Source organism: Centrocercus urophasianus, unplaced genomic scaffold (genome assembly GCF_019232065.1).
Source record: "Centrocercus urophasianus isolate 14NV4802_14NV808 unplaced genomic scaffold, USGS_Curo_1.0 seq_9, whole genome shotgun sequence".
In the NCBI taxonomy this organism is placed as follows: Eukaryota; Metazoa; Chordata; class Aves; order Galliformes; family Phasianidae; genus Centrocercus; species Centrocercus urophasianus.
Genome location: NW_024885532.1, coordinates 36,476,965 through 36,504,385, shown reverse-complemented (window position 1 = coordinate 36,504,385; position 27,421 = coordinate 36,476,965). Strand labels below are relative to the sequence as shown.

The window sequence follows — 27,421 nt, the reverse complement described above, 5'->3', positions numbered from 1 at the left end:
GTAGCCCGGGCCACTCTCCTAGCACTGATGCTATATATTTTTCTGCATTTACTATGGGAGCCCATAAGAGCCCATGTTCAGCATATCTCACTCCAGGCAACTCAGGCGTGTGAAGTTAATAGTGTGGCTGCTCTCCGTGCTCTCTGTATTGTATAGAAAGAGAGATTGGCTGCTGGTAGCAATTCTTTGTGATTCATGCAGGCGGTCTGCAGTGCCCATCTCTGGTGTTGAAGTGCACCTGACCACAATACTTGCCCAATTTAAGAGCATTCTGATCTCTCTGTGGTGCCTTATGGGGGCACAGCCGCGGGGAGCGGATGGTGTCATGGAGCTGAAAGGTAAGCAAGAGATTGGGCAGAAGTGTCCCCAGGAGCTGCAAACTTCCAGCTTGGAGTCCAGCGCCCTTGAGAGGAGGACTTTAGTGAACTTCTGTCATGCTGACTTGCAGGATTTTTGGAAGCGGCTCCCTGGTAACAGTGGAATCTGCCCTGAGCAAAACTGAGAAAGCTGACACTCTGCTTGCCCTGCAGTGTCCAGGTGGGCAAAAAAGTCCTCCAGAGTTAACAGAAGGCAGAGACAGCTGGTTATTTTGGGTTCTTCTTGTTGGCATTGACTTATCCTAAAAGGGAATGTGCTTCAGGGCCCTGGTACATGGTTAGAAGGAAAGGGGACAACTATTCATTTTCTTTCTTTCCATTTGGGTTTCTACCTGTTTTTATAGATTTATGCACATTGTATAGTCACTCGAAAATAATCATTAACAAAAACAGCCTAATCTCATTTAATATTCCAAGTTTCCCAGTGTTCTATGAGGCGGATTTGCTAAGTGCTCTGAAATGCACAGTCACATTTGTAGATGAGGGGTGGGAGAAAAAGCAGCGGGAATAATAATGATGATGAAAAACTCTAATGGAGCTAAGCAAATTTAATTCCAAAGATGAGGAGACAGTGTAAAAAAGGTACCAGGAAGGGACCTTAGCTGTCCTCACAGCAATCCCAGCCTATTGATTTTTTTGTGAAGGATCCATTTGTTTTTGAGCGCTCTCCCAGAGGATGCCGTTAAATTCTGCAGTAAGCATGCAGCTGGAGCGCGTGCTGTGTTTCACAGATAATGCAAAGCAAAACAATTTGTTCACCCTCCTGCCTTTACTGGAAGGCACTGCGTTTTTTAGGACAACATAAAAGGACTTCTATATAAAGTTTCTAAGATGATAAGAGCAATCATAAAAATAGCAAGAATGCATAATCTCTGAGGAATACGAGAACATTTCTCTTAGCTTTTCCAGGTTTTTGATGGGATCAAAAGCAGTTGATTAATTTGAATAGCAAGGGGGACTGTTTGCTTGGAATTGCTTTTAATTTTGGTCTAGTAGTAAGGAAAACTTTTCAGACTGGGCTTTCAGACTCAAATCTACTGCACAGAATGACACTGCTGTTCAAACTAAGTATCGTTACCTTAGGTAGAGTCATGCTTCTCATTTCTTTTTTGCACCATTCTTCTGAACATCAGTTATGGATAATACTGTGAATGAAGACTAGATAAAAAGAAAACAACTTTATCTTGCCCCCTTTTTGTAAACAGCCTAACTAAAGAAACAGATCTTATCAGTTCTGGAATTTGTTTGGGAAATCCTTCCAAAACATGGAATTGAGATCAGTCTCAGAACAAGCAAGGTGCGTACTCGGTCAGCATTACTGCATGACACATTATTATTTACGTTCAGACTGAATACAAGAACAACTAAGTAGACTAAGGCTGGCTGTGGAATTAGAATAGTTTAAATATTCTTAAAGCAATGGAAATTTAGAGGAACAGTTTATTTCAGTTTAACACTAATGACCTAGAAAATGTCACAGAAATTGAAGCTGGAAAAAAAAACATTAAAAGTTGGAAAAAAAATAAATTAGGTCTTTTAAAGACCATTTAATACAAAGAAATATTCCAGGACTACCAGAGGTCAGGAGCAGAGGTAGGAAAGAAAAATAAGCTTTCATTTAGAAGAATGTAAATGGAAAAAAAAGGTCTAAACCAGAAATCATATTTGGTGTCGCAGACAGACTCAGAAAGGAAGTAGTGCCAAGAACCTGGGCTGAGAAAAAAGGAACAACATGAAACTAATCTGCGAGTAATTTGGTAGCATGGAAAGCAAGGTGACACATAGGGATACTGCAAGAATGTGGGGAGCAAGCTTTCTTCACACCAAAGGGATATCAAAACTCCCCAAATCACAGCCTCCTAGGGTCCATGGGAAGAGGTGGGTCCTCTCCACACTGCTGGGGTGCAGCTGAGCATCTGCGTATCTTCTTGCCATGGGCAGGGCTGTGTGCTCAGAACACCATGAGGCCTGTGGGCACTGGTGGCTTTGCTGGAAAACAGTGATGTGTTCTCCACACAACAGCTACAAGCAGTCAGTTTTAACCATTCTAATCTTGGTATCAGTCCTGGTATCAGTATCAAAATTGGAAATTGCTTCGTAATCTTATCTATGAGGATGTCAAGGAGGATCCAGACTCATGCCATTGCCGCCTTGCAGTGCTGGTCTGAGCAGACCAGGGGTTCTTCACTTCCTTCAGCAATGCAGGCTTACAGGGAGAAAACACCAGAAGAGAGCCAGAAGGACTGTGACTGTGATTTAAAAAATCGAGTCTCTCCTGAATACCAGACAGCACTTTTTCTGGACCTAAACTACACTCTGAGCTTTTATTGCTGGTCCTAATTGAACTCTTTCATCCATTCTTCCAGCTTTGTTCGGGATGACAAACCCTTCTGAACATGCCAAGGCTCCACCAGAAAATCAGCATCTGTGAAAGCCTCCAGATGTCACGTGCTGGCATTACAAGCATTTTCTCTGCTTTTGATCTCTTTCATAACACACCTGGAAGATGTTCCCTAGCTAGTATGGAGCTAGCAATGCCATCTTTTTTTTTCATCAGAGCTAAGTAATGATGCTTTTTTTTTCTGTCTAAACTCATAGATACCACTGACTGTAACTCACTACAGAAAAGACCAATCTCCACATAAGAACTCTTGAGCTGCATTTACACTAATATATAAAATGAGGTAGTGATCCACCAGAAATGGCCTGCATGTGGAAATAGCCCAGTATCTGTGCTACCTCCCAAACTAACTATGTCAACAATGCAGCCAGAAAACCTGTTCTTATGCTTTGGCTCATGGATAGCATGTTTGATTGACTACTGTATAGTTGTTGCTGACAATTTGGGATACAAGGAATTCTTTATTAGAGGATCTGATCCTGCAGGAGTTTGTACTTACGTAACAGTTTTTTTTTTATATAGGATTTATCTCATCAAGTTTAAAGTGACTAGGAAACCTGCAACTAATAAAAGATGAGTGTGAATATGCATATGTAAGGAAAAATCAGAAGCAGCCTGTGACACATCTGTCATCTACACTGTTGTGAAGATACGCATGGACTTTGATAAAGTGCTCGGAGTAAAACAGAAGGCTGCAAATTTAATAGAGAAATATGTCTTAAAAAATCTAAATCAGATTTATGCAATGCTATGACTGTCTTTGGAAAAATTTTGCATATCATGAAGGTCATTTGAGCTAGAAGCAATGTGCTGAGCACAGAACAGTGCAGGCTTGCATGCACAGGGACTTCTTCAGCAGAGGGGAAGGAATTTTTCTGATGACTTGTGCCTGGAATTGCAGAGTCAGATTGAGACTGAAAATTGTTAAAAAGAAGTGCAGAGATTGCAAGAGCTCCAGTTACAATGCATCCCAAGGAGGAAGAATGGTAAGAATAGCCACTGGCCTCTTCCCAGCCACCAAACTCATGCAAAAATCAAAAAGCTCTGTGGCTCGGCATGTTCTGAAGCCAAGGTTTGCCGTTTCATCTTCTTGGCTTTGAATCTGGAAATGCTGCTCTCCATTTTGTAGTCAAACAGTTTCTTAAATTAAAGAGTATCTCAGGTAAGTCTGGCACATAAACAAACATCCAAACAGAAGAGTGCTGCTGACAAAGCCCTTTGTTTAACAATCTGGCAATGCAACCCACTTTGGTGGTACAGAATCCCTGACTGCAAATAGGAACAACACAGGATGCCTCTGCAGTGCCTTGCCGAAGTTATGGCACTCCACAGAGGATCTGTGTGCCTGTCTTCCAGGTGGGAAAATTGGAGCTGTGAGGTGTCTGGGCCTGTAGGGCCTGGCCCAGAGCTGCCACCATAAGGCTCATGAGAGCAGCAGGCAGCAGCCAAGTCTGCCAGCAGCTCAAAAATAACCCAACAAAAAGCATGTCCGTCTTTGTGAGGGCATGGAAATCTCAAAAATACCACCTGAGTCCAGCAAAGGGGAAGTTTACCCTAGAGAAATGCAGCCTAATGTCTTTCTAAATACAAGCTGAACAGGAAGATACACCTAGAAAACCATGGAGCTCAAAGACAGACTGTGCTAACAGAGGAAAACACACCGAAAGACTTTCCCACTGTCATGGCCACCAAGTTGGCCACGGTCATACAGACCCGGCTAAGCATGCTTTCAGGTATGACACTGTTCTCATAGACAGCCCAGGAAACACTTGAGATTCACAGGTTCACACAGATTCAGTTCCCTTCACTATCACAGAGATGCTGTAAAAAGCTGAGAAATGGTGGAGAAGTTTTGAAAAGAATATAAAAAAGCCTCTGTTTGGATTGGATAGCCCAATTTTTCTTTTTTTTTAAATTTTTTTAAGATTAAAAGCTGAATGTGGGTGTTACTGCTTGACTAAGCAATAAACAAAGAAGAGTGAAAGCACTCTACAAAGATCTGAAACAGACAGACACACATGACAGACAGATTTCTTAATAATAAATTAGGAAGGAATGTAATCGCATGCAATGGTATTGCCTTTGAAAAGAGGATATTAAAACTGATTATCAAAGAAAAAACGTCTTTCTGATAGTGATTTATTAGTCTACGGTTAAATCTCCCACGAGGAATGCTCCTACTCTCGTTATATTCAAAAATATTAACAGATGAACAACCGGTACACTTACAAAGCAGAAAATTCTTGTCCTTACAGAAAAATGGGCCAAACGACTTCATAACTCTTAATTCTCAGATATATGTTTGGCTGCACCACATACTACTGAATAATAACAAAAGAAGCCTACAAACCCTTCTAAATTTAGATGTGGAAACCTTAAAATGAATTAGTATCATTTGATCCAGGACTGTATTTTCCAGTGATTATGGCTATTGCAACAAACAAGGCAAGGATTTATTCTGCAAGCAATTAAGTAGGCATTATTCTCAAAGCTTTGTTTCCCCTGGTTTGCCAAAAATGACAAAAACACAGTAAAGTGTTCTAAGGTTGAAATAGACCTGCAATGCAAACCTGGGCTAGACCAGTACAAAAGCAAGATTGTGCTGCCAGGCTTTGTAAAATAATGTTGACACACAACTGCATAAATAATGGTGTAGCACAAAACAAAGTTGCACCTAGGAGCCCGCCTCTACAAGACATGCAATGTAAAGGTGTGGAAGTCTTGTTTTGAATTAAAAGGAAACTGCAATTAACACTTGCTGTGCAGTGTCTTCACGGGTTCTTCAGTGTAGGTTGGAAGTCTATCACATTTCAATTCACCAGTCATTTTTGCTGGAGCTTTGTTGGAAAGAAGACCTGACAGCAGACTGCCTTCCTATTCTTCTCCAACACAGCTCACACAGAAGTTAAACTGCACCTTCAGCTTTTGTGTAAGAGTAGAAGAGAAACTGATCAACAGGAAACACAGTGTGGGAAGAACACACCATTTCCTCTTCCCCTGCAGCCAGACAAGAGTTACTTGACAGCTCTTCACAGCACTGGTAAACAAGCCCAGTGTCTAATTAATCTCTTACAGAATCAAAAAAATGGCATCTCTGTTCTCCCTACAATTTTGTAATCTAGAATTAGATTTCTATTAAAAAAACCTCCATCCAGTGTTACCAAAGCAAATAAAAAGTGAAATGTTCATATATGATTCCATATGATAACATTCTAAAGTTGATAGTAAAGCAGTTAAAGGACAGAATATGGATTTACAGTGCCAGCATTATATCCTCAACTCAAAGACCTCAACTTTACAATCCAACAGCTAATGTGATGGACAATTTAATGGGAGTCATTGAAGAAGTCTCACTGTAAACTCACCTTATTTTCATATGCACTGTGGTACTGCTTGGGGTAAACATAACTGATAATGAGTGGATTTAATCTTCCTCTTTAGTGTAGGTGTAGAGAGGCCCACACATCTATCATTCAATTTGCTACTCCCCACCCGTTCTTGTGGTGTCCTCCTATTGGTCAAATTTACAATAGATTTTAGCTACAAAGTCTTTCCTAAGAGCCTTGTGATGTCTTCCAGTAGGAACTGTACTGAGATGGTAATAGGGCCATCCCTACTACAATACTGAAATACCATATCCAAGCTATCATATTTTGCTTGGTTATAAAGATGCAAAAAGCTGTGACATGCAATAGGATGACTTCCACCCTCTCCCATAGCACAGTAAACACCTCTCTTCATTTCAGGTACTACAGTTTTAATTTCCTAACTTTCTGCTACCTATACTTGCCTACTGCTGATTAAGAATATTGCTTTGTGAATAACCTCAAAAATCTTCACAATATACAGCATAAATGAAGTGACTGCTTTTAAGAATGGCAAGCCAGGACACATAAATCCTTATGAAAACTAATTAATTTTAGTGCAAAAATGTCTTGAATACCCTGTGTCCATTTATTTTTAACTGTCACTCATTCACAAAGATTATGTACAGTTAGGAATCATAGAGTTATTTCTTTCATTGTCAGTGGTTGCTTATGATCTTTCCAGTGCTCTGTGACACTGAAAGTCTGTTAGAATTCCATTCCTCCATATTTTAATAGGGATAGCTTGATATCTGAAAAACGGGGAAGATTAGCTTTCTTTTTTTTTTTTCTAATGTGTCCAGCTACTAGGGCTATAAACTGATTGTGAACTGAGAAACACCATGGACATGCAAGCTGAAGGGATAGAAAACCCACCATGAATCTTCACATTTTCCCAAACATGGCCAAGCAGCCTAGCAAAATCACATTCCACAGCTTCAGCATACCTGCTGCCCTTACTGTCTATTCTTACACACGATGCAGTTGTTTACATCTCACTACCAGTATGGTTGCATGCTTCTTGAAATTTGCATCTTTCAATTTGCTTCCACTGTATTTTTCAAGAAATTAATTTGATGCTACCTACGCTTTTGAGAACTACCACAAAAATAAACTCTGTGGGGTTTTTTTTTGTTGTTTAACATACTACCCTCTTTGTACTGGACACGATGATCTTTTTCTGCTTTCATCTTTGTATCTCCAACTTACCTTGGAAAAGTAGGAATTTCCTCTTTGGTCACTGACTTCCTAACGCATTCTTAAGACTGGTAAGTACTGCCAGCAGGAAATGCAGTACTTCAAAACCTAAGGCTGCTGTAAAGGAGTAATGTCTTTAAAGTCTTGTTAGAGTCAATTACTTGGGACAGGATGCTGGATTTGTAAATAACATGCTTGTATTTGTGTAATCCTTTGAAGTTGTAAAGTGCTACATTTTCTTGTCCTTGGCCCTTGCCATGAGTTTGGTGAATTCTCACACAGTGCATAACACTATTTGATTAAAGATGTAGTATTTTCAGCAGGAACTGAACACAGACAGGACTGCTGCTATGTTAAGACAGATCGATGACAATGTTCTGTGAGGCAGCCACACTTTAACTGAGCTGTCGACAGTTCAGAGATGGAGGAGAACAAATGGCCAACTCTCCACCATGCTGTTCTAACAACAAAACCGCCAGGCACACATGCCTGCAGCTGAGAAAACATGGACAACTAGGTCTATTTTTCTTTCTGATTAAAACAAACGTTTTATCAGTTGAAGTCTGAAAAATTCCAGTAACTTCTGTGTACTTACTGGGCTTTGCTTCTTCTGGTTTTGGTATCTCCCTTGCCAGAAGGTCTGTATTTCCCTGGCTGTAACTACATTTCTCTCATCCAAGCTTCTGGCAGATTCTTTTCACCTTTGATACATCCCCAAACCCAGCCTCAACTTCACAGCCAGAAGTTTTGCCAAGAGGCTGATGTACTGAAATGGCCCACTTTTGCTCTGCTTTCTGCCTGATCCACACCTGCCTTCCTTCTGTTATAGATCTGGTCTTTCCTATTTCACGCTGTTTGGGGTTTTCTCCTTCCAAGCCATCCTGACACAAGTCCTCTGGTCTACACAGATCTCGCCTTCACCGCCTTGTTATAAAAGTTTCTTTATCTGCCATTCTCCCTGTAAAAGAGCAAGTGATACTTGGACATCTTCCTGGAAAAGATGGAGGATTTCTTACTCATCCTTGATGATGCAGATTGATGTTGCTTGTCACACTGTCTCTGTCCTTTGGATTTTTTATTTATCCTTTCAAATTTTAGGAATCTTTACTTGTTTGGGTCTTCGGTTCCCCCAACCACTGCCTTTGGCATTACTGCTGCCCTTCTTTTTACAGACTTCCCTCTTTCGAGGTACGTGCTTCTTAGATGTGATGTTGAATTGATTCTTTTAATTAGGAACTTTTGTTGTCTCTAGAGCAGATAACGCTGTCTGTAAAACTGCCCATCCAGATGTGCCTTGTCAACCCAGTTATTTCAGCATCGTTATCACTGAGCTATTTCACTTCCACTTTTCCTTCTTTCTTCACTATCTTTGGTTCTCCTCTGAGTATCACGAGAACAGAAGCGTTCCTGCCTACCACACAGTTTCTCTTGTTTACCACACCACCTTTCTTTCTTCATAAAACCCTGCTGAGGGACAAGTTAGGTCTGTGAGATGAATTAAACAGCAGACTGAGACTTGTTAAATGCTCAAGAATATTTAATAAATGGAACATATTGCTTCTCTTCATATCTCGGTACTCTGAGATGCCTCCAGATGCACAGAGGCAAAATTTCCCTTTTTACCATGTTATTTTACGTTGCTTTTTAAAGCACTGCAGCACCTTGTCAAAATTGTCACATTGTCAAAACAATGTGCATGGATAATCTCTTAGATAGTCCGTTTATGTAAAGTTAAGAAAAGAACGTTAAAGATTTTGGGCAAGTTTTATCTAATTAGAAAGGAATTAATTACAATCTACTGAAAGATGTACCTCTGGCTGTTAATTTTATGAGGATGATATGCCTTGAGCAAAAGCACAGAAATAGGCTTTTGCAAGAACTTAAGAAAATATGTTTTCTCATATAAGTTGTTATGAGTTTTGCATGTGGACTGTATATATATATATATATATATATTTATGTCTAACATGGACAACAAAACAAAACCTAAATCAGAAAAAGAAAAACAGAACAACTGATAAAGCTTCCCCGTGTGTGAGCTCTGGCTTCTTCACTGTGAGATCTAGCTCACGTTCAACAATTTCATTAACCAAGACATTCCCCCTCCCCACCCTCTTCCTTTCTTTTCTACCTACGGAAATTTACTGGGATTCCTTCTGTGGATTATCTAAAATTGGGGAAGGTGCTCATGCACCATTATCATGCCTGTTGTCACATGTGATATATTAGCTTTTCAGGCAGAATATTTTGTCTTAGAGACAGACGTGAAATGTCTGTTCTATGAAAGAAATGACAAGCTAAAACAAAATCACAGCAGTGTTCATGCAGCTTTTGGGTTGGATTCAGCCCTGGGGCCAGTGATAAAGAATCAGTCATCTTTTATGGTCTTTATGAATCTGGTGGCTGAATCTTCTTGCTATCACATTAACTCTTACAAGGAAGTCTGCTTATTACTTATTTAAAATTCTGCATCCTAATGTTGCATTATTTATGCAAAAAATATTCTGAAATAGAGGGAGCCACTCACTTAATACAGAATGATCATGACTAGGAGTACCAGGATCAGCTTTTATTCTGTACGTTTTAATTTTCTGTTTGTGCTTTGAATTTTTGGTGTATTCTTGTGAGCTTAACAGCCAAGTACCAAATAATTTAAATGTAGTATTTGAACAGGTCAGCATTTTTTGCATGTGAAAGTAATTAAATTTTATTAGGCTGTCTGTGCTGCTTTAACCCACTTTGTGACCAATGTTCTTTTTTTGACCACAAGTAGTGAACTATATCCTGAATGTTTGGCACAAAGTTGTTTTTTTCCAATATTCCACAGTAGATCAAAACCTAAAGCTCACCATATTCCATTATTTTTTTAAAGGCTTTTTCATGCAAAAAACCATCACTTTAAACAGGTCAAAATTATTTGGGACCTAGCACATTGATGCACATTTTGACATGTAAACATATAGTGGGAAAGCTTCTGTTTTTACATCCATACGTACATCATTTTTGGTTTACAATTCACAAATAAGCAAAGGTTGTCATTGATACCATATGATATCTCCTAGTCACAAATGATACCAAAAAGAAAAGATAGGCAAAAGCACTTACGTTTGTATACAACTGTAAAAAGATGTATATGTAAACCTTTTTTACCTTGTATCTTTGTACATATCTATGTTCCAAGCTTTCTTGGAGCTCTTGTTTACAACAGTGATTTCAGTCACGGTTCCAAAACATGGATTTAATTTAAGACTAATGAAAGGATTAGCAAAGTAATAACAATTTACTGTGATAAATGTATAATATGTGCCTCTTTCAATAAACTTAAAATTATTGTTTTAATTAGCGAATGGAATTCAATATCTTCTAGATGTCTCATTAAAATGAAATTAGATGCAGGACAGGGAATTTTAATTCAAAACATTCACTTTCATTGTTGGAGCACATTCCTGAATTAGTTTCTAGATTATTTTAGTAAATGTCCCTGCTAATGTACTTGTAAAATGTAGGGTCCAGCCTTGTTAACATTCCCTCTCAGAAAGAGGATGTAGGAAGTATTTCATTTCAAAAGGAAAAATAGGATTGTACACAGTGACCTCAAGGATTATTTCCACATGTAATTTAATTTCAATTTCTACATCTCAAAATAATTGACACTGTATTCTTAGTGATTACTGAATATCGACTTGCTAAGCTACACAGAAGATCCCTCAGCTGAGGCAACTGCTGTGAAAGCAAAGGTAGAATAAAATTTTACATCTGTAAAGATTTGGAAAATTCACATCTACTTTGAAGTATGCTGGAGCCTCTCTCCTGACAATGCCAACCTCCTCCTCAGCAGCTGTATGAGTAACCAAAGATAACTTACTTTCTTCTGTATCACATAAAGTGTTTGCTGTCTAACACTATGTCCATAGAGTGAGTAATGATATAAAGTGTGAGAAAAAAGATGGGTTGTGTATCATAAATTAATGTTTCTATGGTAACTCTCTGAAGAAGAGTAAAATTTATTTGTTTGAGAAATAAGCACTTAAACTGATAATGGCAGGAAGGAATTTCAAACAAATTTGCAGTTAAGCGTGGCTCATGCCTAATAGCCATCCTGGGTTTGCTCCAGACCATTTTTGCTCTCAATCTGCGAAGCTTGAAGGAAAAGACAGTTTTTAAAGATGTTCAAGGGAGACATTTCTCCGTGTGGATACTCAGGTTATGCCAACAAACTACAAAGATACAGCAGGAGGCCTTGGATGTAAAATATCCCTAGACATGAGCCACCAGCTGTGCATACTTACCTACTTCTGCACCATCACAGACCATCACAGAGTATGACTGTCTTCTTGCCATAGCAGGACACTTGACTCATTAAACTTGGGATAAGTGGTTGGACACAAGAAGCTCACTAATAAGCTCCTCGAGTTGCTATGCTGTAGCTTCCACCCCCAAGGAGTCAAATGGCTTCATTGGGAAGGAGTGGATTAGGCATTAGGAAAAGCTTCTTCATCAGAGGGCGGTGGGCACGGAACAGGCTTCCCAGGGCAGCGGTCATGGCACTGAGCTGCCAGAGGTCAAGAACTGTTTGGATAACTCTCTCAGAGTTATTCAGGGTTTGAATTTTGAGTGGTTCTGTGTGGAGTGAAGATTTGGACTCAATGACACTTGTGAGTCTCTCTAACCCAGAATATTCTGTGATTCAAAGAACACCAGCAGCATGTTGGATCTCCCCCCTTCCCTCCGAAACCATCCTCCCCACTCCTCCTCCAGAATTCTCATTCCTTCAGAGCCAGACAGGAGAGGGCAGAGGCAGAGATGGGTAGAGGACATGGAGAGAGGTGGCGTAAGAGGAAAACACAAGGGAACCAGCCTTAGCAAGCAAAAACTGCTGAATGCTGTTTTTAGATGCTCAGTTGTTTTTTTTTTTGTTTGTTTGTTTTTTCACAGTTGAGCTCCCTTGCCCACTGCCCCTTATCTTATATTTGGGCATCTAATCACTCCCATATATCCATACGGCTTTGGAGTTTCTCCTGTTAAAGATCATGCTTGCATTTCTTCAGTCCAATTTTCCAGAGCTATTTTGAATTCTAATCCCAGCACCCTGAGTGACTGAGCCTCTTCATCTCACAAGGGATGCTTCTGTTGCATGCCTTGTTTTACAAGGGCAAATGTGATCTTCATGGATATGAGTGTAATTTATGCCTCCTATAAAAAATAATCCCTTTTTGTTTCTCTAAATGGTACTGAAATGTGAAGTTAATGCAGAAACACAAGTAAGTGAAGATAATGAAGGATGTATTTGCTAAGCTTGGTGGAACATCATTTGTGCCTCATGCAGAGTGCTGAACTAAGTAAAAACTTGATCTGCATCAAATGAAGTGAACTTAACTGACTTTCTTGAAGATGCATAAATGAGAACGCCAGGAAGTAATGCTGCAGTGTTGTCTGGGTGCATGGATAGTGGGACATATGAATCCAACCATTCTGGCACCAAGAAGATGCAGCTGATCAGTAAACTCAAGTGAACACTCCAAATTGCTTGGTTCTTTTTTTTTTTTTTTTTTTTTTTTTTAATTTTCAGTTGGATTCAGGTACACAGATAAAACAACTGCCGTGTAGATCTAAACTCCACACATAACAAACAAATAAAACAAAACAAAAAAAAAGGACGCAAAGATTTGGACATATCTTGTGCACACTCTTCCAAGAAAGCTCCCAGAAATAGCTTTGTCAAGGAGAAGTTACAAGGGATAGAAAAAGAGCAGCATAAAGATCTTTCATTTTGTCTGATACGAAATGCCATATGTTTTTGCATGCTTCATTAATGCTCCCTTCTTTGCCGCCTACAAATGCACAATGAGTTCAACCTTCAGGGGTCAGCAGTGCTCAGCATATCTATGTGAACCGAGCTTGGAGATTCTGCAGGGACTGTCGGATAAGGGAGGAATGGGCGGAATATTAATTCTGCAGTTTTAGGTTGGACAGTTTAGAATCTGAAAGCCAGCTAGGTAAATATCATCCCCCATCTTGCTGAGGCATACAAACGTTGCTAACCACCCAGACAGCTCTGTTTTGAGAAGAAAAAAAAACAAACTTCATTCAGAGGGTGCACTTGTACCGTATTCTTGTGTATCGATTTGCTAGAGTATAAAATTCTCTATTTACTCATAGTTTTGAAATTAGAGTAGCTTTTTTGGGCTTTCCAGTGCACAGCATCCTGTGTTTTGAGCGATAACATTCATTGTTGGAAAGCTTAATGCTATCAGACTAGCTATACGTGGTATGGAATCAAGGTTGCTAAATGCATCAGTTTTGATTGCTGTACTGAAATACAAGCAGGGTAAAGTCTGCTTCACTGTCTCTTTTTTATGCCCAGTGGTCTTTCATACCAGGGTTCTGCCTAAATTTTAGTCTGTGAAGATTACCTTCAAATTAGAGTAGCTCAGGATTTAGATCTACAAATCTGGCTGCAAATGCCCTACTCCACTAGAAGCCTACCGATTTGGATGCAAGGGAGCACAATCTTTGCAGCTTTACAATGCCTTAACAATGCACTGTTTATGGACGCTGTTCAGCATACATAGGCATACATGCATGCAAAGCTGAGAGGTTGAAGTGAAATGACTCGAACAGTGGATTTCTTCTGTTACAGCATGAACATTACTGCTACTTTAAGCTTTCTTATTCGTGTTAAAAACAGTGGACTGAATAAAGAAGAGTAAGAATTGGAAAGGATATGAAAATATAATGATGACAGTATAATAAATTACTGCTTACCATTTCCTGAGTGTTTGCAAAATCTGCCTCTTTTGAGCTACACTGTACCAAAAGCATTATAATATTAATCAGGACAATACAAGGAATACACATTTCTATCAAAAATGACATAAGATAATACACATTCCTGCTCTCTAAAGGCAAAAACTAAATAAACATGACTTTTTTCAACTGACTGAAACTGTACAAGATACACTGGTAATGCATGTTTATACATGGTTAAAAATACAGCCTGAGCCTTAGCAGCCTGTGTCTTGCATCTACAGTTTTATCAAATGTAAAATAAACTGCTCTGTATCTAACTCCACATCACAGCAATAACCCCTGAAGTTATTTTTATTTGGCCTCAAATGAACATAAAAAAAGAATTTTTAGAGCAGCCATTTCTTTCTGCAGCATCCATCAAGGCACTGGCAGTGCAGCCTCAGTGCAGAAAGTGTTAGTGCTTCTGAAACGTATTATTAGTGTAAACCTTGGCCTGGACTTGACTTTATTTTATATTTTATGACAGAATGTCAAAACTACTTTGAGATGCATTAATGTAGTCACTGGAATGAAAATACTTCTAGTCAATCAGTGTTTGATCTAATGCAGTTAGCTACACCACTCAGTCTTCAAGCTCTGACACTCTTACACTACAATCTGCCTTTCATCTATTACACGGAGAGGTGACTTACCACGAGGGAGTAACAAATCTTGAATCCTGGTTTAGCCACAAAATAGTCATCGGATTTGAAGGTTATCTTTATCTGATTTGTTCTTGATGTTATTCTTGGAGGTACTTCCTTGTGCCCACACCACCGTCCTCGTATAACTGTGCTGGTCTCTGATAAATCTTCCACTTCCACAAAGTCATACCTGGGAACCAATGCAAAGAATTAATTTTTCCTGACTCTGGTTCAGTTGGTGGCTGCAAACAGACAGGGGCAAAGCTGAACTGACAACTGGCCCCTGTTCTCTGCTACAAAACACCAGGCTAAATGTTACACATGGTAGACACGCTCACTTAGCTCATAATATACTAAGCTGCAAGCAACTGCTTGAGTGCCCAGATGGCTACTTCTGGTACTTCTGGAGCATGACAGGCAGTATTTTCAGCCATGTTCTATTAGCGATGTGAGGCACTTAGATGTGCTTGGTACACAGTAAACACACCGATTGCACTTCATGTGGTGGATAAATAATTTAGAGATCTGATAAGATATTATTTGAAGTAGGCTGCCCAAGCAAAGCAGCTGCAAGCACTTGTGCACTTGCTTGTGGTCTTGAACTCCCTGCAGCAGCATCCGCTAGCTCGTCTGCTGTGCTGGGGCAGAGTCAGGAGATGCCAGGCGAACAGGGAACAGGACATGCTGATGAAAGGTGATTGTTAGGATCTTCTTTGTAGGTGGTAAGATGCTCCCTGTTGTATCATTTGGAATGACATATCAGGTTTTATGGCAGAAAATGGGGACTACTCTGCTGTCTTCCTGAGTGCTGTCACCAGAAGAAGCATCATCTCTTGCCTGCACAAGGTCACACCTTGGCCAGGTGCATCCCTGGTTGTTCTGAGCCTAAACTTGGCTTTGACAGGAGCAGGAAGCACCAAACCCCAGGGATGGGAGGGCACAGCAGTGGCATATGATACCACAGCCTGCTTGTTTGTGGGCTTGGGTCATCTACTGAGTTCATTTATTGAACTGGAGGTAAAAAAAACAAGTCAGAGAATAGAGTCCTGATTTAATTACATCTATGAAAAAAGCAGTCCTTGGATATCTGTGGAACTAGAAGTAAGGCTCCACACATTGCAGCCAGCAGGGGAGAGGTGATGACAAGGTGGGCAGGCTCAGTACAGGCAAGGAGATACGGGGAGAGCTGCCATCCCCACAGCAATGCTAAGCATTAGAACATTGGAGGTCTCCACTCATGAAAGGCTTTTATTGCCAGACCACATGCTCCTTCCAAAGAGGGAGTTTAAGACTGTTAAATAACTCTTACATGAAGCATGCTGATGAAGAGCTCCCCATGCCTTGGGCCTGAGGACCAGGCGCTCCTCTGTCCCAGATCACAGGAGATGAACAGCTCTGTCATAGCAGCCTTGCTTTCCTTTTTCTGCTGAGAACCCATGTGAAAAAATCCAAGTACACTGCAATTTGAGAATATCAGCCCTGCTGCTTTTACATCCACAACCCCCAAATTACATAGAACAGAAAATAACAGATTTGCTGTAACTGAACAACTACATCTGCCCAAACCCTGCTGAAACAAACGTTTTTTATGACATTAGAAAGTTATGTTCCAGACAGAAGTAAAGTGGTCTCTGGTTCTCTCCACTGTTGTTGAGCAGGGCCCGCTCTCCAGTGGGCATGGACATGGCAGGCCAGCACAGCTCCTTCACCACACATGTAAACTGTTCCCAGAGGTCTTCACAAAACATGCAGATGTGGCTCTGAAGGACACGGGTTAATGGACAACATTGGTGGTAGGTGGATGGTCAGACGAGATGATCTTAGAGGTCTTTTCCAACCTTAATGATTCTATGATTCCGTGAACTGCTAGAAAAACGTGGGGCAAATCCATGCAGTTCTGAGAAAGCACTTCTGTTTTCAACAGCAGAAGCTTTGCTGCAAAAAACATGGAAGTAGGTGCAATCTCAATTGTTTCTATGCTTCTATCCAGAGCTTCAGAAGCTAGTGAACTTAATTGCTTTTCAGGATCATCTCTTATCAAGTGCCTGCAGAAATCTAAAAGCACTTCCAGAAAAATCTGCAAAGCCTTCAATATTTCCCCTCCTGCTGCAACAGCTCTGCAGAAATGTACCTTTTCACTCCGCAGCCTGAATGAATTTCAATCAGCTCAGCCTAATAGTATGCAAATTACAATAATTAGCATTAATGAAAAATGAAAAGAAAACACTAGGAACAAAGTCAAAAGCAAATACAAAAGGAAGCAAAGCCCCTGAATTACCCGTCCAATATGCACAGCATTAAGCAAATGCTTGTGTCTCAGTATTCGATTAAAAACATGCCATGCTGTCTCTCTACAGCAGCACAGGAGAGATTGTCAGGTACTAAAGCAGAAGAAAGCACTTGGTTTTCAAGCATTAACAAAAAAATTTAACTATGCACACAGTAAAAACAGGCGTGGAGCCATCAGAAGCTGTCTCCCTGGGAAATTCCTTGCTTTGGAAGCAAATAAAAGTTTTCCAGTAACTCCAGGGAAAGCTCTATTTCTGAAAAGAACGTGGTATTTCTCCAGCTTCTATAGACATATGGATTATAGGAGATCTTTGCTTTTCTCTGCATCTTAAACTAGCTGCTCTGGGAAGCTGGACTGTCTTCCAAAAAGGTCAAAATCCAGAACACCGATAATGGCTTTACTTCCCCTCATTGTGCCACCACCTTTAATGGCTCTTGAAAGAAAATACTTCATCTTTCTTCATAGTAAATTAGCCCTCTGTTTCAAAGATGCAATGATTTAAGGTCAGCCACAGTTTATTCACTATGTAAATATTAACAGGCCACTTCTGTATGCATCAGACTCTCAATCTGGGAAAGCATTTGTGGTACTAGGAGGTAACTCATTACTTTGCTGCTGATCTCAGACCAGCAATACCAGAGCAGAGCAGAAGCTGCCAAGACAATAAACGTGCAAGGGGAAGAGAGCCAGTTTCAGTCTGCATTCGTTTATTGCTAAATGGAAAGCAAACCTGCAGAAATGATTTTCTCTACTGGTAATGCACAAAATTAACAAAGCAAAAACACACACACAAAAAAAAACCACCCAGTAAAACCCTACAGAGGTATCAAGCCCTATACATGCAAATTAATTGCCAAAGAAGATAAGATAAGAAGGGGCTGGCTGTACAGAAATCCTAGCAACTGAGTTCTCCACATAGATAAGGTGAAAATGACGGCATGATCAGGCAGAGAGCTAGAAGCTGAGACTTGAGCTTTTGATGTAAGCAGCATCACAGCAATCTGGTTTTTGGAGTGCATGGCAATCTTAAGCCTTCTGACAGATCAGATAGTTGAATAAAGGAAATAGAAACTAAAAAATTAAAACAGTATGTTATTTATAGTGTTTTAGTGAACACTGGCAAGATTCAGCTCTGAGCTCTGCTATCACAGAGCAGTTTATCCACCTGGGTTAATCAGTCAGATCAAGTGAGCTAATGGCCACTTTGGCTTAGAAGAGGAAATAGGAAGAACTGATATAGTAGAGTTATCATCTATTAGATATACTTGTATGCAGAATATACTGATGTTTGCAGACCTATATTTTAAAGTTTTAAAATAAAATATGCCAGTGAAGAATAACATTAAATATTAACAACATTGTGAAGAAAATTGCCACATTTTTCAGTGCATTTTTATCTGCCCCTCACACCATAATACCTACAAATAAACCTACTGAAAAAGATGTTTCTGTCTGGATGAAACATGACAGAGGTGACAAAGGACAAACACCCATTAATATAGTACCTGAGCTGTATGGCAGCTGGATTTGAGCATGTAAGTGTCTTGTGTATAGAATGTTATAGAAGAACCAAAACCTTGCACAAACTGCTTCAACTCTAGGATAGCTCAGTTTATGATAAACTCAAACACAGGTTGGAAGAGGCTCCTGGAAGCATGACCCTTGAAACAGGGTCATCACAGATCAAGTCAGGGTTGTGCAGGTTTTCGTTTGCAATCTCAAGGCAATGGTCATGCCATTAACCTAGGTCGTCCAAAGGAGCCCTTTGCCAACTTCCACATCAGAGGGCTTGCCACTCACCTGCAGATCTCATTTTCAGGCTCCTCCAGTCCAAACTGATGATCAAAAGCCAGCTGGATCCTGGTGCTCTCCGGGGAGTGCAGCCGCCACGTCAGCAGGAGGTTCCTGGGGTAACTGCTCGGGAAGCGAGGACTGTGGATGCAGCCATTCCCTGCCACACTGATGGTCTCTTCTTTTCGGTACAAGTCTGTGAGGTGATTGCTCTCTGTTAGTAGTCACAACTTGTAGAAATTAGTGTGTTGTTCCAGTTACAGGAAGGCAAAAAACACAACAGTTTATAAAACAGCATAAATTATTTGCATTTAATATCTAAGACTTCTTAAGACTTTTTAAAGTCAAATCTAAGAGCATTCATTATTAAATGGAATTACATTGTGTAGTCCCTTAATTCAACCCCCATTAAACAATAAGAACAGTTCTCAACTGTATACATTCTTTATTTTATAAGTATATAATCACTTTTACAACAATACTGATTTCATAACTCATGTCCCACCATTTGGATTTTAGCACAGAATTTAAAACTTTAATAGACATTGCAAACATGAGAACAATCAAGTGAGGCAGAATCAGTTAAAAAGGTAAACGTCACTGTTTCCCAAATCTGGTGCTGTGGGGGAGAGATGTTCTCTGAGAAAACCAACAGAAACAACAAAAGAGGGATTCTAATTCGTTTACCAGACTTAAGTATTTCCTCCCACAAACATCAACACAAACAGCAACTCCATGCTTACACCAAAAAAACTGAAATCAGAATCTCTCCCACCAACCGTATTCTTGAGTAACTTCTAAACTAATAGCCAAGCCATTACTTAATTACAATTCCAAAACTTTTGCCTGAGCAAGTACTCAATTGTTCCTAAAGTTTACATAAAGCCTCGGCTGCTGTAAATCCCTTGCTCCAAGGATAGCAGGAACTGCGCCAAGTTCCACCTCCAGGTCACAGTGTCTCTCAACTGCACCATGCGCTTGCACCACCCAGCCGTGATCAGCAGTAGGACTGGGCTCCCAGCACTGGCAATTGACAAACAGCTGGACTTGTGTCCATTGTCAATTTCAGTGTGGTGAAATTTCAAAGGTCAGATCGTTTCTAGGCAACGCACAATTTCCAGTCAAGATATTTGAAACCGAGCCTCCATGTGTGAAATAGTTATCTACACATCCCTTACCATGAGTGGAGATCTTGAGCTGGGCTCCCTCACAGCACAGCCAGTGGGACTTTCACTCTGGCAGGTGCTGACTCAGCCAACCACATGGAACAAATTTCAGCTAACTAGTAGAAACATGAACACTGTCTTGTATATGAACATCTAGCCTTGTGTCCCGACCTTAAACTGAACATCCACATTTCTAAGCCTCTTTAAAGATAATAAATTTTTCTTAAGTACCTTTGGCAAACAAGAACCCAGAGAAAAGCTGCAAACTTCATGGTAAGTGAAATTACTTTTCAGGTTGCTTTTTGCTGGTTCCTGGCTGTAAATATCTCCCCACACAAAGCTGTAAGCAGAGTGGACGTGTGTCAACAGTTCACTGTACCCTTCCGACAGGATAATAATTCTAGCTTTCAAACAACCCTCAACTTGGAAGATAAAAGTCTGAGTTTCCTGTAAAAATCTCCACAGATCTGTTTGTGACATCTATTTTTAAAATGCTTTCATTCAAGATTAAATGCTCTCAAATCCTAAGATACCCTTTCCAAGGAAATATGGCCTTGACTTCATAGCTCACGGAGCACAGAACTAGCAAGTCTTGTTCTGTTCTGTTTTGCTCTGTTTTGGCCAAGTAATTTTGCAGTGGAAAAGTGGAAATGCAGTGGAGATAAATACCACCCACAAATGGGTTTTGTTGCAGTTTTCGCCAGGAACATCTACACTCAAGTCTGCCTTTTATTTTATTTATGTATTTTTCTTGGGGAAAACAACAACAACAAAACCCTCTCTGTTTTTAGCTCCCTAAATTTGGGATGAAACAAAATGTCCAGCCAACCCAACTTAGTTTCTTCTGAAATGCTGAGAACATCTGGACTCTGAAAACACGCAGAAAACTCACCCAACAGTATTTAGCACAACTGCATAAAAAATGCTCGTGAGAAGGGATTAAAATGAAAACAGTTTTGATTAAATCATATTCTGCGCTTTTGAACAAAGCAACCATTCCCTAAGTCAGAGCAAAACAGGGCAGAATTCCTTCGACACCTGAATTTTGCTTTTCTTTCGTGGGCAGTATATTCCTGCAATTTCCACTACCAACACCCACCTCACCTTGCAGTTCTGTACGGTTCACACTTCTGATGGAAAGGTTCTCCTTCCCAGTCAGACATAATACAAGTTTTTACCCTGGAGCTGTCAGCTGCTGAGATTAGGGTGCAAGGGACTTCACATGAGCACACAAATGTGCTTATATATACCTCAAACAAAAAATGTGTGCACATTACTCGGCACATCAGTAAAGAAAGTATGCTAACATTGTTCTTGTACCCCGAGCAGACATGTTCTGTTGCGGTTTTTTATTCAACTTAAACTCTGAATTCAATAGATTGGGGTGTTTTGCAGTACCCAGTTAGGAACAGGTGAACTGAGAAATAAAGCTGTACGTGTTAAAAAATCAAAGCACACTGACTTATCTCTATCAGTGTAAATGCAGTAATTACGGATTGACTCAGTACAAGGGAAAGGCTGGAGGGAAGCCTGGGGAGAGGATTCTCAACAAAAGCATCACAGTATGAAGATATGGATTTTCCATACTGAAAGAAACTTTGGCAGGCAACAAAGGACGTAAATACTGTTTCTACAATTCCTCACACGACATTGGAGCAGACTCTTCAAGAGCTTTTAAATAGTTTGATTCTTTCTTATTTCTGTCCTCATATGCTAAATTACAATCTGAAGTGGTGCAGCCAGGGCTGGAAGTACTATTTTCTAATACAATTTTCAGTGCAATTTTGCAGGGTTAAATGGTTTAGATTACACACAGGAACACAGCCATCCCAAACTCAGTTTCTGAAGGTTGACCACTCAAAAATCAAGTATCTGGGAAACAGCTTGAGGAGGTGTAAGCAACTCGTGTATTTCTTGTAGCAGCTAAGGCATATGACTAAAATAACAAGACCATTCCAAGCAGGCAAGTATTGTAATCATCGGGTACACTTGGGGGAACTAACGGAAAGCAGATACTGGCCATGGGCAAAGTCAGAAAAAAAAAAAAAAGACAACAAAAAAACAACACTTGGTAAATATGGAGGCAAAGGAAAAGGCAGTCCCTCTTCCAGAGCACTGAACGGTCCCATGCTGTGATGCAACACAATGCAGTATTACACAGTGTCCTGAATGCCACGTAGTAACTGTATTCCATAATGCTTTATGGGACTAAATAAAAGATGACAGCGGGTGATACACTGCCTGTCACATTTACTAAAAAGCATATAAAATCATTTCACAATGAATAAAAGAAAGCGTTAAGTCATAAGCCAAAGAAACAGAGGCCATTTAAGCAATGCACACCAGGGGCATACTCTAGATGGCAGGAGCTAGAAAGACATCTTTACACATGGGAAAAGGAGACTATTTCATAAGAAAGATGAGTGGGAAGGAAGCTAGGGAGACAGTGAGGCAATTCCCTGCTGAGGCTGAACTGACTGGAAAGCAACTTTATATTTCACTTTTCTGAACTCTGTTTTCTTCCCCCTATTCCTTGTCCAAATTTTAATTTTAAACTTATTGGTGTGTATGATAATCCAGATGTCCAAGTTAAAAGAGCAGCTGTGTTTTCAGAAGTGCTAGCCTCCCTCCCCTTGCATGGAGATCAGTGAAATACAGGGTGATGTTCAGCCCAGTATGCAGGAAATTGGGCTTGTCTGAAGACCCTCCCCAGCGTGTGCACCCAGCACATCCTATGGTTTCTCCTCAGCATGGGCATGCTCTCCTAATGTCATGCTGCATGAGTAGCAAGACCTGGAAACCACAGTGTCTGCTGTAGATAACTGCATTTCCTATCAAGTTTTCACAATGTATCAACACATCCCTCTTAAACCTGCTCCCGCTCAGGACATGTCTGCTACAGAAAGAAGTTCGCTTTTATTATCATCCTTCTACAATGAGCTCCTTCAGTTAAAATCTAAACAAACTTGAAATGCAAGTACTGCTTGCTAACAGCTAATCCGCCATCTGTTCTTGGATATTCACTGAGCAAAGAGGGTCTGTAGGTGTCAATTACTTCAGAGAAGAATTCAGAGAACAACCTGGTCTAAGGACCTAACCAGTAACATAGAATATTTAATTCCACTTTTCTTATGTTTCTGGAGTTCTAACTTCCCTTGCTAAGGTGTTTTTCTGTATGTAAGTTTACTTCTGTCTTTCCCTTGTACTCACAGAAGTTGGCCCACATCAATAAACTCTTGACATGTTGGTAGAGGCTGCAAGTATACCACACTGTGACATGTTTTACAGCGAGAAGTATACCCTCTTAAATCCCAAGGAACATAACCTGATGAGCTCATCCTCTCTTACAGCTCAGAAAAAAGTTGCTGGAAACCATGTGAAGGTTCATTTCACCACTTGTAAAGCTATTTGTTTTATTTCAGGAAAGAACCTTGGGAGTTTGCATGTGGGAGTTTTCCAGATATAACTTTCCTCCCCCACCACTGCAGTCTTTGAAACAAATACAGCGGTCAATGGTTTGCCACCAGTTTTTAAATACACGAGATAACCTTCGGGGAGAATAATAGCTCTTCAGTTCCTTCAGTTGAAAATTAGCCTGATCTAAATAGCTGAATCCACTGAGTGAGAAGCAAAGAACAGTAAAACATTTTTGAATCCAGGCCACAAATCAGTTCATCCTGGGGACAAGCATGCCAAACAAGCTGTATTTATGGCAGACTGTTCAGATATTCATTGGCTTTTTTTCTTTTTTTTGACTCCTCCATCTTCCTGCAATAAGGAGAAACTTTACTTGCTATCCATAAGGTTCTGTGTAAATCAGAGAAAAAATGACTTCATGGTCAAAAAAGTGTATTTCATAGCTGGTCACAGGTTGCTGCGGAGATATAAAACCGTAAGGTCATTTACCTAGTTAAAAATGATATTTAAACAATAAAGGAATCTTAGCTGGTGAACACAACATTAGAAGTCCTCTTGGAACGAGGAAAATAGCATTTCATGGTAGCACTTGTCCTAGATATCTCCGTCTTTTAAGACAGAAGCTTCATGCACCTAGATCATTTCTGCTCCTACAGAGGGCCATCCGTGGGGGAATGCAGAATGGGCCTGGACAAGTGTCTGTAGGGTGGTGGAACAGAAGGGCTGCTGTCAATGAGACTGGAATAGCACAGTACTAGACAGCAAAGACCAGTAAAGAGAATACTAAGTGGGCAATTAGCAATGAAGTCAAGACACGTAACTCACAATGTGTTACGATGCTTCCCACTATAATAAGCACTATTTTATTCTAATTTAATAATACTATTTGTACCATCGAATGGTCACCTTCATAACAGCATTATGAATGCAGTACCAAAGAAATAATCCCAAAATGAAGAGCAGGTTGGCCTGGTATTCAGAGATGAAGACTTACTCTTTTGTGTCACCTCTGGCAGGCAGCTTGCTCAGTCCAACTGCACTGAGCGCTGAAAAAGCAAACCCTCACTGTTTTTTTTAATGGAGTTATCAACCTCTGTGACATTTGCTTTTTGTGGTGAATTGTATTACTTGTCTTCACTTGACCTCTTGATAGAGATTTGTTCTACACAAAAGAACATGCTGAATGCCATATATTAAAGCAGAAGTGTCTACAGAAAAATAACATATGCTAGGCCAATATATAAAAAAATTGTTAACTGCCAGCTCTTTCATGGGTTGTAACGTTGCGATACATCTCCCTGCTGAACTCTTACACCAACAGCAAACTGGCTGCATTTCTCTCTTGGAATTCCATTATTAAGTAGGAAAAGGGAAAATGTCTTTTTCAAGACTGTGGAGCTGTAAATATGTGGAATAAGACTAACACAAATTACCACATGATTGAGAGAGCAAAAATACGGAAAACCTTGGGAAAGCTTGAGGTAAAAATTAAGGACTCAACTCTCCTGGTGCAGCAGAGGACATAAGGGAAACCCAGTAACTAAAGCAGAAGTTTACAGTGAGTGCTGACACTTCCATGACAGGACGGTACATAACGAACTTGTTCTAATGCTGAACAGCAGATGTTCAGTGCCTCAGACAAGATGATGTCAGTTATAGACACAATTGCCTTTAAGCATGAATATCAAGACTGGATTTCAGTTCATATCAGTTTGCTAAGTCAAGAATTAGGGAATGTGGATTTAGGCACTCCAAATCTTGTTGTTTATGCAGTAGTTTCAAGTAAAAACGTCTTTGCAGGAAACTTCTATCATATCCTCCAGGTTCAATGAAAACACATCCCTTTTTTATTTTTACTTGTTTTTATGACCAAGGACTACTTTCTTCAGAATTCTGGTGTGACTCAAGTATTAACAGAGGATTTTTCTTACGATACTGTTTTAGAAACTAATTCAGACTCAACAAGATGTCAAAGTAACTTAAAGAAAAATACAGATAAAATGAAAGAGAAAATCTGGTCAAAGAGGGAGAAGTTTCTCATGTTAAATATATTGTAGCAAATAGACAAGTCATTACTGAGTGGAAGGTCGTATGTTAAAACATTACGCAGTAAAGAAAAGGCTGGTTCAGAAGACAAATCGAGGCAATCTTCTCTTGCAATGCGAGTTTCTTTACCCTCTATGTCATCACTGAAACACAAGATCCAAAATCTCTGGAAGGGAGTGAAATGTTTCTTCTTAAAGAGGGAAGTCTGACAACAGGGTTCGGACAGACATCATTTCTGCGTCCTGATTTTGTCACGGTCCTGCTTTTAGTTTCTTAGGGTTGGTATATCAACTAATCACATTTAAATCCTCACAAGCTCGGTGCCCTTTGTCTGACCTGGTACCTGAAATAAGACCTGGAGCACTATGTCCAGTGACAGACAATGCTCATCCAGAGAGAACAGGATCAGCCAGTCTACTGAGGAATAATTACCACTAGTTATCCCTCTGGACACTGGAACAAGTTGCTCAGAGAGGCTGTGGATGTTCCCTCCCTGGAAGCATTCAAGGACAGTCTGGATAGGGCTTTGAGCAACCTGGTATAGAGGGAGGTGTCCTGCCTATGGCAGGGGGCTGCAACTAGATGATCTTAAATATTCCTTCCAACAAAACCATTCTATGATTCTAAGTTGTTTGTTCGTTGTGAAGCTGTCCACTGGTAAATGCTAAGGATAGAGTTATGTTTTACCTCTGTATTTTGCTTTGGGACTTCAAGAACATAGCTGTGCTCTGATAGTCCTGGAGGCCCTCATTCCACTAAAATACGATTGTGTGTATTCCTTTCTTTTTATTTATTTTATTTTATTTTATTTTATTTTATTTTATTTTATTTTATTTTTTTCTTCCTTTTTTTAATAGTAGGTTAGCAGGGAAATGGGAGCCTCTGTTGCATTTCTTCTATTTACTTGAAAAAATTGAGCACACATCTGTCTCCTCCCAAGGGATGGATGGGTTCTGGAGGATGCTTCCAAGATAAGATGTCCATTTTCCAAGAAATGGTTAGAAGTAAAATGCACAAACAGTTCTTGGAGCAGGGACCAGAACCCAAGCCTCAGCCACAAAGAAAGAGCCAGCAACTTTTCCAATTTCTATCTCCAAGGCACCCCGTCCTGCATTTCTGGCAGTTTATCCCAGCGTACGCCAGCACTCCCTTTCAGCTCACATGCCTGAGTTTTCTTAGGATGGAAAGCACAACACTGGGGCATTCGGGTCTTTTTCCAGCATGGAGATAGGTCACAGTAGGACCCTGGCAAAGACCTTCTATCATTAAGATAAACTCCAAGTGCTGAGAAGCATTTCCCCAGTATGGAAAGCAATTTAAGTCTTATGTTCTGAGTACTTTCAGTGCAGAGCGCTTACTTTCCTGTAAGTGCTTTAGTTTTTCTCTGACAGTTTAGCATCAGAATGCTGCAGAGCTGTAATGTGAACAAAAACTGTAATTCAACAAGGTTTCCAGGCACATTCATGAAATTCTTGGCTGTGTTCTTTCACTGCTATAGCCTTGCACCAACAGATCATCTAGAGGTTTCCTTAATCCTGTACCAAAAATTGCAATGTATAATGGAAATACCTGTTTGAAGAAATCACTCACTGTTGGTGATTACGGACTGATGGCTGCGAAGGTGATGCTGGTGAGCATCAGCACAGCCCACAAGCTCAGGTGCTGCCATGCCACATGCAGCAACAATCTCTTCATGTTGGCGTAGCCACATTCAAATCCCTATAAGCTGCAAGCAAAATCAGAAATGGAGCTGGCTCTTAAGACTTCCATTTACATATCCCAGATTCCCAACTACTTTCTGGAAATGCATCTGTTTGGCTGGTTACCAAGAACAAGTGATTCAAAACATTCTTTCTAGACTGTGTGGAGGAAATTGACCAAAAAAGAATTGCTGAAAAGCTGTGGAGTTAAGCCACCATTCCGGCTCAACTCTAGGGG

The 27,421-nt window shown here is 40.2% G+C and overlaps 1 protein-coding gene across 4 annotated transcripts in view; it reads right to left on the bottom strand.

Moving 5' to 3' along the window:
• Positions 1 to 27,421, bottom strand: part of PDGFD (platelet derived growth factor D) — a 137,690-nt gene that overhangs the window by 40,583 nt on the left and 69,686 nt on the right. The window contains exons 2-4 of one of the 4 annotated variants that reach the window (XM_042839324.1): positions 18,864 to 19,068; positions 14,783 to 14,963; positions 14,106 to 14,147 (exon numbers count right to left, since the gene is read on the bottom strand). In XM_042839324.1, the coding sequence (XP_042695258.1) occupies positions 14,106 to 14,147; positions 14,783 to 14,963; positions 18,864 to 19,068 (428 nt within the window). The remainder of the gene's footprint in view (positions 1 to 14,105; positions 14,148 to 14,782; positions 14,964 to 18,863; positions 19,069 to 27,421) is intronic. The other 3 variants (XM_042839325.1, XM_042839326.1, XM_042839327.1) reach the window with 3 other exon arrangements.